General features: G+C 36.6%; 2 protein-coding genes across 2 annotated transcripts; both read left to right on the top strand.

Annotated features, from left to right (window-relative positions):
• The first annotated feature begins 1,869 nt into the window (after positions 1 to 1,869).
• LOC139724290 (uncharacterized) lies at positions 1,870 to 5,869 on the top strand. The gene is made up of 4 exons (XM_071635435.1): positions 1,870 to 3,419; positions 4,011 to 4,169; positions 4,695 to 5,042; positions 5,520 to 5,869. Exons 1-4 carry the CDS (start codon positions 3,389 to 3,391, stop codon positions 5,708 to 5,710), a joined length of 729 nt encoding a protein of 242 aa, XP_071491536.1. The 5' UTR covers positions 1,870 to 3,388; the 3' UTR covers positions 5,711 to 5,869.
• A 1,232-nt stretch (positions 5,870 to 7,101) lies between these two features.
• LOC139724289 (uncharacterized) lies at positions 7,102 to 11,243 on the top strand. The gene is made up of 5 exons (XM_071635434.1): positions 7,102 to 7,363; positions 7,830 to 7,958; positions 8,769 to 8,900; positions 9,924 to 10,117; positions 10,735 to 11,243. Exons 2-5 carry the CDS (start codon positions 7,832 to 7,834, stop codon positions 10,993 to 10,995), a joined length of 714 nt encoding a protein of 237 aa, XP_071491535.1. The 5' UTR covers positions 7,102 to 7,363; positions 7,830 to 7,831; the 3' UTR covers positions 10,996 to 11,243.
• The last annotated feature ends 2,486 nt before the right edge of the window (positions 11,244 to 13,729 follow it).

The following is a 13,729-nucleotide window of genomic DNA, read 5'->3' as shown; positions in this document are numbered from 1 at the left end:
GAAAATATGTGCAGTATCAAAGAAATATGATGCACATGACAATGCCAGTGTTTTATAGGTGAATGGTTAATACCTTTAAAAGCTGAATGATAATGTAGAGTCTAGGTCTAATCAAGATGTTACAGTCTCTGATAAGAAACAGGTTTGATTGTCATAGACTGTTTCCCAAATGCAGGTACATGTAGTAATATTCAGCTATTTCAATGCAATGCCATGTTTACAAATACATGTAGATTTATATTCATGTGAATGATAATTCAATTTCTACATGAGACATACTAAGTGCTAAACATAATATCTTGCATCAGTAAAATGTGTAAATGACGAGACAATTTGAATATGCATCAAATACAAACAGCAGCATTTTTTGACATTCTTTGATCCTGCGTAGGCCTACCATTTTGTTTTATGTTTAATATAAATAGAGCAAAATAATTTCAACTTCAGTTTTGTTGGCTGATTTTTTTTTTCTTCTCAAAATTAAAGTTGTATCTTGTGCCATGATGTTTGATTTTAATCAAAAGTTCTTTTCTTTCAGATGACTGGTGCCATGTAGTAGCGAAGAACTGGACTGTCTCAGAAAAGAAAAGGAAAAGTACAGGGTCGTGTACATCACCAACGGATGTGAATACAATGGTAATGTAGAGTCTAGGTCTAATTAAGATGTTAAAGTCTCTGATAATAATCAAGTTTGATTGTCGTAGACTGTTTCCCAAATGCAATTAGTAATATTCAGCTTTTTCAAAGCAATGCCTTGTTTACAAGGACATGCAGATTTATTTTATTCATGTGAATAATAATTTAAATTCTACATGAGACTTACTAAGTGCTAGACATAAGATCTTGCATCATTAAAGTATGTAAAAGGCGAGACAATTTGAATATGCATCAAAGACGAACAGCAGTATTTTTTTGACATTCTTTCGTCGGCTCAATGGAAAAAGGGGTTAGCGCACCTTCGGGCTCAAATTTTCCAAGAAAATAAAAATTTGTCATTCGAAAGCAGATGGCATGAGCTACATTTTCATATCAACAGATATGTCAAATTCGATCTAATTTTGTAAAAAATCCCAAAAGAAAAAGGCGATAACGTGCCGTATGCACGTCTTTGTGGTAGCAAAAAGGGGTTAACGTGAATGCGCTCTTTCGCTTCTCTTGCCTAAAGCATGGTACGAGAAGCATAAAGGGGTTATCGTTCATGCACAACCACATAACGCTTTCTCGTAATTTCGCTTGCAATGCGTCCTGACAAGTGAAAAGGCGTTATCGTCGTTCTGACGCGCGCGCGCGCGCCGCCTGAGATGAGCTAGCGCATCGGCTGCATGCTCAATATGCCATGTACATGTACAGTATGCATAATGGGTACGGTTAGTACGCAGAGTCTACCGGTATTAAAATTGACTTCAATATGATATCATTAATTGCATTGGACTGCTGAATTGAAGGACGTCAACTATCTCATACTCCGTAGATCTACCCGTGATCGACGACGAACGTCAGAGTTCAGACGAATCGGAAAAATGGTAAGGATAAACCTTAGTAGATCTAGATCGATCTAAGGGCCAAATCGTGAAATCAGCCACCACTCACCTCGCTCGTGCGCTCGCTCCGTATACAAAGTCGATGGGAGAGGGTAACGGGCAACAGCACTGACGAAATAAACGGCAGTGAATGGACTGGGGACTTATTTCACGATAATGCCGATCTAATTAAGTTAGACGACTTTATGTTAACACTATTTTAATTGCTGTTGGGGTTTTTTTTTGTAGAATTAGCAGCATGATTCTCATAGGATTACTTACAATTTAGATTTGCTGGACCTCGATCTAGATCTAAGTTAGTAAGTAGTTAGATAGACCTAGACTATAATCTAGTCTGAGACTAAAGTTAGATCTGGTCTATAATTTTAATATTATAGAATATAGATATGTATAGATATGTATAGACCCTAGATCTAGATGTTAGTTTGGGCGCTAATTTAGTTTCGTATCCATGCTCATAATATATGTTCTCCCGAGTAGAATTTCACGAAATTTCTAGACCTAACATTTAGAGGCTCGACTCTAGATAGACCTAACACTAGTGGTTAGATCTAGATCTAAATAAGTTACACTCGCAGGAAATGTTCTCAAACATCAAGTCAGTCTTCCAAATTTTGAGCGAGATCGGATCACGGGTAGGGTCGATATCGGCTTCGAACTTAAGTCCTACATTGTCACGTCACTCGCATAGCCCCATTCATTATTTTGTGTAAAATCTAGATCTAGCGTTAGGTAATATTTCTAGATTCTAACGTTAGAGAGGCAAAATCGTGTTTCCGGCCCCATTACTTGAATCGATCATCGCGATATAAGAGACAGATTCACGGCCTAGGGTTAGGAAGATCGCGATAAGGAGGCAGACTCACGGCCTAGGTAGGGTTGGGGAAATCCTGATATACATGTAGGAGACTGATTCAAGGCCGAGGGTTAAGGAAATCGCGACATATTGATAGGTTAGGTTTAGGGTTATATAAAAGATGCACGGTGGATATCAGCCCCACCAATGTGGTAAGCGCGCAAACGCCGTTTGGTGGGGTCGTAAACACGAGTAGATCTATGATACTGTGCTCACCAGCCCCACTGCCGTATAAATCCTGTAGGCCCTAGCTGTAGTCTGTACAATTCACATCTGTTGGTTCTGAGCGCGATCAGTAATTTGATATAGAGAGTTATGATCGATCAGCATGTAAGGTCCCATATCATATGTATTTGTAGTGATGGGGCCTATTTCACGAGTAGATTGATCTATGCCTCTACTAGAGACTAGACAAGTAGACTCGTCTATCGCTAGCTATCTCGCGATACACAAAATACCGACTGTGGCTAAGTCAGTGGCTGTGCGAGCGATGACTCGTCGCAAGAATAGCCACTACCTCAATAATATGCTAAGTCTTTAGATCTACTGTAGTTTGAGTTTGTCTAGATCTCTATCTAGACGTGGAACACCATTCTATTTTTCTAAAAAAACGTCATTTGCATTGCGTAAACCCATCCATTTGTCCATTTGCATTTAACAAAACAAAAAATGACACTGGAGTGGACCGTAAGTACGTAACAGCACAAAAATATACAATTTTTTGGACAGCCATTATGACTGAATTTCATACCGTTTTCAGTATTCACGTTGCGTACATGACATGTCCAGCTGCCCTGAAAACTACCCTCTTTACTTGACCTTTTGGACAACCCTTAGATCTATACCATTTTCAGATTTACAGTGGGCTCGTGAATTCCATATAAAATATCAAATATATGTAAATCTTCTGTATCTGTATCCTCTTAAATCATTTTAGGACACCATTTAACTGTTACTGGAAGCCTCACAGTACAATCATATAGACGTCAGCATGGAAGGGCCTCTGGAGAACAAGTCTGATGGTAAGGGTGAAAATGCCATTTAAAATTGATCCATCGTTTGTTGCCAGATATATTCAATTTCAAATGTTAGGGGAGGGGAATGTTATATGACATTTCCATGTCATGATGTATAAGAATGCTATTCGCTCCGTCTTTTAATTTGTAATAATTTTGTAATATTTATAACATTTGTGATGTACTTTAGTATGCAGCTAAGTGGCTAAATGTAATTTAAAGTTAAACGGAATATCTATGTGTTTATTCCTTGGCATGAATGCAGATTAATATCTATTAATTTTAGAGCAAATAACTGAAATGAAGTTTGGCAGAAACTATTAACCCAATTACCGTACTCTAAAAGTACTCAAATACTTGTATGTTTCACTCATCCAGTTCACCCTGGACCTGAAACTGACTTGTTGATGTATGTTGAATGGAAAAGTAATAAATCCCGCTATTTTTACTTGCACATTCTCAAGTCTGCCTGAGCATAATTATAATAAAGGACTAGAGCTTGGTGAAACCTATCAAACTGCTTGTATTATAACTTGCTGAGAGAAAACATTCTAAATATTGCCAGTGTTTTTAGTGATTTATTGCATATTCTTTCAGAAATGAACCACACAGCCCAGCCCAGCCAACTTTTCGAAGGCCCACTTAGGGAACCTTGTACTACCGATGCCAAGAATGAATCAGTGCTTCATCGTGGTGACAAAGACGACAGCAGTGACGACGACGATGACTTGCCCCTAGCAGTATTGATTAAGCCAGGTATATACAGAAAAAACCCCAGCTACGGTAAAGTGGTAGAGAGTAACGTGTTTGTAAATTCCCTCTTAAAAAAAAAAAAAAAAAAAAAAAATCATTGACAGATATGCAATTCCATTTTTAAATTACCTATCTTAATTCTTCAAGGTATGTTGATTACAACGAATTGCAGGATTGGAGTCGATCTCGTCAATTAAAATTTAATGTATAAATAAACATAGCCAACTTCCGTAATGCTGATGAGTTGCCCTTTGGTAGAATTTACTAAACAGGGTGTGTAATATACATAAATTAGCACTTATGTAGAAATAAGTGAGCGTGAAATTGAAAGTTCATTTAATCTACATTATCAGGGACAAGTTCATTATACCATTATTACTGCATATTCTAAAGTCTTCCTGAGCATGATTAAAATAAAGGACTAGAGCTTGGTCAAACCTGTCGAACTGCTTGTATTATAATTTGCTGAAACAAAACATTCTAAAAATTGCCTGTGTGTTTTTAGTGATTTGTTGCATACTCTTTCAGGAAAGAACCACATAACCCAGCCCAGACAACATGGTAGTGACAAAGACGTCAGTGGTGACAGTGGTGTTCACCCTGGACCTGAAACTGACCTCTTGATGTATGTGGAATGGAAAAGAGATAAATCCCGCAATGTCGTCAAACTGAGTGAGGTGAAATGTATCGGACTTCCTCTACCAGGGAATACAATAGAAATGAAATGTGGTAAAAGGAGGAAGGACATCTGGAAGGCGACAATTATAGACACTGAGGAAATTTATGATGATGACTGCAGTGATGATGAAGCCCCAAGTACCAGCTCCTACATCGAAAAAGAAGAGGAGTCTCCTCGTGCTAATTCAACCCAACAAGGTTTGTAATGATTTGTGCGAGATTGTATTGGGGCATCCCATATCAACCGATGTATTTCTTTAAAATGATAGGATAACGAAAACAAAGGATTCAATATTAATGGAACTAATCTCAGTCACCTTCGGTGTGTTGATGTGATTGTCATAATTTGAAATACAACTAGCTGAGACTGAGATGTTGTCACAGCTTGATAAGGAGAGTAAAGTGTGTATTACAATTAATATGTTCAAAACAAAAGTCATCGGCCAGTGTTAAGTAAAAATAAGATTTGAAATGGTAGAACAAGAAATTTAATAAGAATCCAAAAAAGTTGATTGTTAAAACCAGAATTGTATAGTTCGAACAATAACATGTGTAAGGACCGAGTGCAATAATTTCCTGAACAATTAGAACACGTATGGTCTGTGTACCTTGGTTAACGTTGTGCTACTCTGCCAATATTTATTTACACACTTCTCTTCTGATATACTCTTTCAGAAATGAACCACACAGCCCAGCCCAGACAACTTTTCGAAGGCCCACTTAAGGAACTTTCTACTACCGATGCCAAGAATGAATCAGTGCTTCATCGTGGTGACAAAGACGACAGCAGTGACGACAACGATGACTTGCCCCTAGCAGTATTGATCAAGCCAGGTATATACAGAAAAAAAACCCAGCTACGGTAAAGTGGTAGAGAGTAACGTGCTTGTAATTTCCCTCTTTAAAAAAAAAAAAAAAAAATCATTGACGGATATTCAATTCCATTTTTACAACTCTACATTATCAGGGACAAGTTCATTATACTATTTTGACTGCATATTCTGAAGTTCTTCCAGAGCATAATTATGATAAAGGACTAGAGCTTGGTCAAACCTATCGAACTGCTTGTGTTATGATTTGCTGGAAGAAAACATTCTAAAAATTGTCATTGTTTTCGAGTGATTTGTTGCATACTCTTTCAGGAAAGAACCACATAACCCAGCCCAGACAACATGGTAGTGACAAAGACGTCAGTGGTGACAGTGGTGTTCACCCTGGACCTGAAACTGACCTCTTGATGTATGTGGAATGGAAAAGAGATAAATCCCGCAATGTCGTCAAACTGAGTGAGGTGAAATGTATCGGACTTCCTCTACCAGGGAATACAATAGAAATGAAATGTGGTAAAAGGAGGAAGGACATCTGGAAGGCGACAATTATAGACACTGAGGAAATTTATGATGATGACTGCAGTGATGATGAAGCCCCAAGTACCAGCTCCTACATTGAAAAAGAAGAGGAGTCTCCTCGTGCTAATTCAACCCAACAAGGTTTGTAATGATTTGTGCGAGATTGTATTGGGGCATCCCATATCAACCAATGTATTTCTTTAAAATGATAGGATAACGAAAACAAAGGATTCAATATTAATGGAACTAATCTCAGTCACCTTCGGTGTGTTGATGTGATTGTAATAATTTGAAATACAACTAGCTGAGACTGAGATGTTGTCACAGCTTGATAAGGAGAGTAAAGTGAGTATTACAATTAATATGTTCAAAACAAAAGTCATCGGCCAGTGTTAAGTAAAGATAAGATTTGAAATGGTAGAACAAGAAATTTAATAAGAATCCAAAAAAGTTGATTGTTAAAACCAGAATTGTATAGTTCAAACAATAACATGTGTAAGGACCGAGTGCAATAATTTCCTGAACAATTAGAACACGTATGGTCTGTGTACCTTGGTTAACGTTGTGCTACTCTGCCAATATTTATTTACACACTTCTCTTCTGATATACTCTTTCAGAAATGAACCACACAGCCCAGCCCAGACAACTTTTCGAAGGCCCACTTAAGGAACTTTCTACTACCGATGCCAAGAATGAATCAGTGCTTCATCGTGGTGACAAAGACGACAGCAGTGACGACAACGATGACTTGCCCCTAGCAGTATTGATCAAGCCAGGTATATACAGAAAAAAAACCCAGCTACGGTAAAGTGGTAGAGAGTAACGTGCTTGTAATTTCCCTCTTTTAAAAAAAAAAAAAAAATCATTGACAGATATTCAATTCCATTAACATCAGGGACAAGTTCATTATACTATTTTGACTGCATATTCTGAAGTTCTTCCAGAGCATAATTATGATAAAGGACTAGAGCTTGGTCAAACCTATCGAACTGCTTGTATTATGATTTGCTGGAAGAAAACATTCTAAAAATTGCCATTGTTTTCGAGTGATTTGTTGCATACTCTTTCAGGAAAGAACCACATAACCCAGCCCAGACAACATGGTAGTGACAAAGACGACAGTGGTGACGACGACGACGACTTGCCCCTAGCAGAATTGATTAAGCCAGGTATGGAAAGGAAAATTTGAAATAAAAATTAAAACACATTGCACTATACCAATTTGTAATTGCCTAGCTTAAATCTTCCATGGATGTTGATCACAACAAAGTGCAGGTCTGGATTTGAGTCATTCTGGTCAATGAAATATGATAAAAATGAACATAACCAACTACCGTAATGCTGACGAGCTGTCCTTGGCAGAATTGACTGAACAAAGTGTGTTTATATAGATATAAATTAGCACACACATAAATTTAAATGAGCGTGAGAATTTATCTGCATTATTTAAAATACTTTTAGGGACAGGTTCATTATAGTATTCTACTGCGTATTCTAAAGTCTTCCTGTGACATAATTATAATAGATAACAAATGACTAGCACTTGGTCAAACCTATCCAATTGCTTGTATTATAATATACTTAAGAGGAAACATGAACTAAATGCTAGAGTTTTCTGTAACATTTTTTTTAAAGGAATGGATGACATTAACCAGGCCACTGAGCCCATGCAACTTTCTGAAGACTCAATTGAGAAATCAGTGGGAACAGCCAATGACAAGGATGGTGGAGATAAGTCACCTCTACCAGAATTGACCCCAAAAGGTACTCAATTAAGATTAAGAAATGTTAACCAACATATAACTTGCGAATAGCCTGAATGAGAGATTAAGAGTGGATATACGATGTTCAGAAATTATTATTGACAGAAGCACAACCGTTTCACAAGCATATGCCAGAGTTCCGGGAATTAGATAAATGTAAATGGCTTGAATTCAACTTGTCATGCTGCTTGAATAGAAATTATATATCTATTTCATTTACAAATAGGCCTGTATGACAGTATATGTCTTGACAAGAAAATATAATTGACACAAGTTCGGGTAATTCATCTACAATTTTGTTAGATTCCATTTATGATGATCCATTCGATGTCAAATCTGCAAACCCTAGTGATATAAATGTGATTATTGTATGGAGTCTGGAAACTGAATTAAGGAGCAAGATAGCCAAGCAGACACGATAAAGAATTCATGTATACGTTCTTACAGTTGGAATAAATATCACATGGTTATGATATCACCAACAAAATATTGTTCACATTTTGAAAGACAATGAAAGGAAATAAGTGGCACATGTAATTTTTCGATGGCTACCCCTTTTGTCTGGGGAAAGGGGCTTTCACAATTGGTTGTGCGATCGCTATTGCCATTATTTCTTGATAGTATACTTTGTACAGGATCGCAAGCAATCGCAAGCGATCACATGACTGATTGCGAAAGCCCCTTAATTAGCAGCAGTGCGTATGATAACAAATTGCTAGCACTGTGAAACCTATCCAATTGCTTTTATCATAATTTGTTGAAAAGGAAACATGAACTAAATGCTAGAGTTTTCTGTAACATTTTTTTAAAGGAATGGACCACATTTACCAGGCCACTGAGCCCATGCAATTTTCTGGAGACTCTATTGAGGAAGCGGTGGGAACAGATACTAATGACGAGGATGGTGGAGATGAGTCATCTCTACCAGAATTGACCCCAAAAGGTACTCAATTAAGATTAAGAATTGTCAACCAACATATACTTTGCGAATAGCCTGAATGAAAGATCAATAGTGGATATATATGATAAGAAATTATTATTGGCAGAACGCACAGCCGTTTTATGGGCATGTGCCAGAGTTTATGGGAATTAGAGAAATGTAAATGGCTTGAATTTAACTGGTCAGGTTGCTTGAATAGAAATTATATATTATTGCATTTACAAATGGGACTGTATGACAGTATGTGTCTTAAAAGAAAACAAAATCGACACAAATTCGGGTAATTCATCTACAATTTTGTTAAATTCCATTTATGACCATCCATTCGATGTCAAGTCTGCAAACCCTAGTGAAATAAAATTATTATTGTATGCAGTCCGGAAACTGAATTAAGGAGCAGGATAGCAAAGCAGACACGATACAGAATTCATGTATACGTTCTTACAGTTAAATAAATATCACATGGTTATAATATCAACAACAAAATCTTATTAAAATTTTGGAAGTGAATTAATATGAATAAGTGGCATATGTCATTTTCCAGTGCTACCCCATTTTTCTTGGTAACGACGGTGGGGTATTATTTGTGTGAAATATAATTTTATGTATTACTTAAGCCATGAGTTGGTAACAGTTAGTTAAAACAATGTTGGCTGTCACATTCTACGTAATTACCTAATTCATGGTCATAAGGGAATATTGATTTGAAAGTGTAAGATAAAACAACATACAAGTCCTCTCTAACATATCGGGCGAAGAGGTTATAATTTCATTAGTGTGAAAACATGAAAATGAATCTGTTGTCGAAGACTTGAAGTAAGCCATCTCCAAAATGGAAATGAGCCACGCCCCCTTAAAACACAAGTGAGCAATAAGGCAACTGACATTTGATAATGTGTTTGGAATCATTCAAAGTAATTAGTTGTTTTACTAAAAAGAGGCATTTGATCAATTGAATGGAAATATAAATGAAAAGTTAAAGTGATTGGAATTCGGCAACGAGTGTTAACTTGTTTTCCATTTTAGGTACTTTCTTGGATATAAGTCAAGCATTTCCTGAGTCGTTGTATGAACTGCAACAGGGCCTACCTATGTTCTGTTGTAATAGAGGATGTACTCGTGAAGTTTACCAGGAATGTATGACATGTTGGAAGCTGATCTGCTATGAACATTTTGTCGCAAAGGATCCTTGCAGTTGTCACGATGGCAAAGCTTGGGAGGTAAGAGTTAGCACGTTAAGTCTAAGCTTTAATTTAAAAATATCAAAAAGAAACTAAATACTAACAGTTCACCAATAATTCCGCGTGAGGTTTCACATACTTGACATAGTAGACAGACCTTGACATACTATTGTTATTTTCATGAACTTCTCATAAAAAATATTGTCATGGTGACTTACAGTAAGCTTGGAGCTCGTTATTCAATATACACATGCATACATGAACTTGAATGTGATAAACATTGCCAGTCAATATTTATTCTAATTCTTCAGAGACTGTACCACAACATATGATTATTTCTAATGTTTCTATGTTGTAATCAAAATCAAACAAAAACTTAAGTCAATGGAAATGAACTAATATTTCTAATATTGATTTCTTCTTGCGAACAAACTAATGCAGATAGCATAAGAACTAAACAAGAAATCTTCAACACTTCGTTCACATGTAAACGGAAATAGTGTCGGAATTGAAACCAGATATGTTTTGATGCATTGTGTGTGACTCGTACTAATTATAGATAATTAAAATTGCGTTTAGTTCTTTATGAGAATTACATTTCTGTTTGATTCTGATATATATATATATATTATATATATATAATTATATATATGTAGGATGTTACAGACTTCGAGCGAGAGCGAAGCGACCGTGAGCAGCAAGATCCAGAGGTCTCACTTAACCATGCAGACTTCGAGCGAGAGCGAAGAGACCGTGAGCAGCAAGATCCGGAGGTCTCACTTAACCATGCAGACTTCGAGCGAGAGCGAAGCGACCGTGAGCAGCCAGACCCGGAGGTCTCACTTAACCTTGATGATGCTGAACAGCAGAAGGTAATACGGATTTTTTTCTTCTCTTTCAAATATAAATCAGTGTGACAACAAGCAATCACACAATTAAAGACATATCGTCCTTTTTGCAGATCAGCAGAAAACCATCCAAACATCTGTAAACCCTAGAGCATGGTGGGCAGGTTGTATATTCAAAATGTGAAATAGTTAAATCATGTAAAATTCAAATAATGCACGTAAACAGTGCATGAGAGATAGTCTTGCTCAGACACTTGGAAGTTTTGTTTCTTGAAATAACAGTTATCTGTGTGTAATTTAAATTACAAAACACATTATGAACATAATGTACATTATAGAAGACATTATTCAATATTTTGTAAAAAGTAATTAAAAAGGACTGTGTCAGAGACTAATATATTTTTTCGAGGTTCGAAAAAAATAAATTCAAATTATAACGGTAGTTTGTACTTCACAAATGAAGACCCTACAGGTCTAAAAACTACACAAAGGTTTTTGTAACAGTGTCTTCTTCATTATATACCTTATTGTTTTACACCAATTGTATACACAAATTCAATGCAAAAGAGACATAATGTCTTTAAGGCTCTCCTTATCAATAAGTCCTCTAAATCACAAACTTATTAAAACAATCATATCAATTGTGCTTGTGTACTAGCATTTTGCTTATTTCTCCTGATGGCATAACGGCAATTGACTAAGCTCCGAAATTTAGCCAGGCAGAACGATAGCAGCCTCTTCCCGTGTTTTGAATAAAAGCGATATTTTTTATTCTTAATTCATAGATTTGTGAATTTATAACATAGTTCCCTGAAGACAGCATGGGCTTTCAGTTAAAACTATTAACATGTCATCACAGGCACCTTCAAAGCTTTTGAAAGGCTAATGAAAACTTTGCTAAAAATTTAACCCCCTTTTTGTATTCTCTGTTTCTTTTTGTTTTACTGAGTCCAGTTAGATATTCAGATAATGCTCTTACGTTGGCTTCTTGTCTCCATATATCACTCGAAGGATGAAATATATGAGACGGAGCAAGATCAAGGTGACCGTGACTCCCTCGAGCATCAAGAGGGTCAGCATACCCAACATGAAGATAACATGCACGAGGTTCAAGACAGTCAGTCTGAGGTGATTATATGATATGAAAGGTGTCATGAATTATGATAATATGAGCAGTATTTCAACAACAAAAATCTCTGTCAAATCATTATCTACACTTAGTAACTGCTTATTTCGGAAAGTGTGATTGGCTCTTCATACACGGGTTATGTACTGTAGTTCAATTACAGACTTGCAATAGCTTACAATCAAGTCCATTGCAAACGCGCCAGAAATTTAGTTTCTAAATTCTAAATTCCAAAATTCGCTACAACTTGGGGCACACAAGGATCAGACTGGTTCCACTGTATGGAATAATCTCCTTTTAGTTAGATAAACTTTGCTCTTCATCAGAGTCCTTTAAAAGTAGTTTAAAACTCACTTCTTTAATGCTACCTTTTGATTACCCATGCCTTGTATTAATAATTTACTTTCTATCTTACTCTTCTATTTTCGCGTGGAGCATTCTACAGAGTGGATTTGCCGCATTACAAATCTCATCAATCATTATTATCATTATTACTTACTGTTGCAGAATTTTAGGGAAACTAATATGAGAACTGCCTCGTGCCGTTTTTTCGACCTCTAATTTACGTCTGTAAACTCGCTGTAAAACGCATACGTTTTTAGACGCTAAACGGTTCAGTGTAGGACAGTACCTTTGTATTCACGAAACATGGCCCATATCTAATATTGACTTTTCACTTGCATATTGACATGTTTCTGTGGATTATTTTTGAACCTTCAGTATATTCCCACTTTTTTACAATAAACTTATGAAACAAATTTCCTTTTTACATTCTGTGTGCTACTTGTAGCAAGGAGAAAGAAAGAGTTAATCATGTGTTATTTTCTATTTCAGAAACGTGGGAGGAAGAGAAAACGGAATCCAGAAGAATGGAAGAAAAGACAGCAGTCAAGAAAACGTAATCGGGGAGAGGAATATGTTGTACGTAATAAAACAATCCCTGCCAGAAAGATAGGAAAGAAGTGTAACACAAAATGTCCCCATAAGTGCTTCTCTAAGTTCTCTGATGAAGACAGGAAAACATTGTTCGAGGATTACTGGAAAACGGGCTCCTACACCCGTCAGCGAGATTTTATTCATCACCATATTTCTCGGTCCAAAGCAATACCTAGAAAAAAGAGAAAAAGTCAGAAGCGAGTGCGTCACATGTACAAATACCATCTCCCGCTCACATCACAAAGGGAACGAGTGTGCAAACATTTCTTTCTCAGTACTTTGGGAATTGGTTCCAAGCTTATTGAGTATACATTGAAGAAGTATGAAGGCCCGTTTGCACGAGAAGACAGGAGGGGAAAGTTACCGTCAGTGAACAAAACTTCAGAAGAAGATGTTAAAAAAGTATGTGAACACATTGATTCATTTCCTGTTGTTGAATCACATTACTGTCGTGCGTCTTCAAAAAGGAAATATCTGGACCCTTCTTTAAGCGTTTCCAAGATGTACGCAATGTACGAATCGTCTGTATCGAAACCAGTTTCCTTCGCAGTGTATAGAAACATTTTCAATTCCCAATATAATTTGGGATTTCATCATCCGAAGAAAGATGAATGTAACACATGTGCTTCATTCAATAATTCAACTCCGGAAGAAAGGGAAGTTAAAGAGCAGAACTACAAGAAACACATTGCTGAAAAGGAAAGTGCAAGAGAAGAGAAACAAAGAGACAAGGAACGAGCA

This window comes from Diadema antillarum, unplaced genomic scaffold (assembly GCF_040938485.1).
Source record: "Diadema antillarum isolate AM-2024a unplaced genomic scaffold, OU_Dant_1.0 scf00000210, whole genome shotgun sequence".
NCBI lineage: Eukaryota > Metazoa > Echinodermata > Echinoidea > Diadematoida > Diadematidae > Diadema > Diadema antillarum.
Note: the sequence above shows the minus strand (reverse complement) of the source record. Positions and strands in the feature narration are given on the sequence as shown.

Bases quoted from the DNA above. Each gene is read 5' to 3' on its own strand.
- LOC139724289 (XM_071635434.1), top strand. From the start codon at position 7,832: ATGGATGACATTAACCAGGCCACTGAGCCCATGCAACTTTCTGAAGAC. The intron at 7,959-8,768 runs GTACTCAATTAA...ATTTTTTTAAAG, and splicing joins ACCAGAATTGACCCCAAAAG to GAATGGACCACATTTACCAG. The intron at 8,901-9,923 runs GTACTCAATTAA...TTTCCATTTTAG, and splicing joins ACCAGAATTGACCCCAAAAG to GTACTTTCTTGGATATAAGT.
- LOC139724290 (XM_071635435.1), top strand. From the start codon at position 3,389: ATGGAAGGGCCTCTGGAGAACAAGTCTGATG. The intron at 4,170-4,694 runs GTATATACAGAA...ATACTCTTTCAG, and splicing joins AGCAGTATTGATTAAGCCAG to GAAAGAACCACATAACCCAG. The intron at 5,043-5,519 runs GTTTGTAATGAT...ATACTCTTTCAG, and splicing joins TGCTAATTCAACCCAACAAG to AAATGAACCACACAGCCCAG.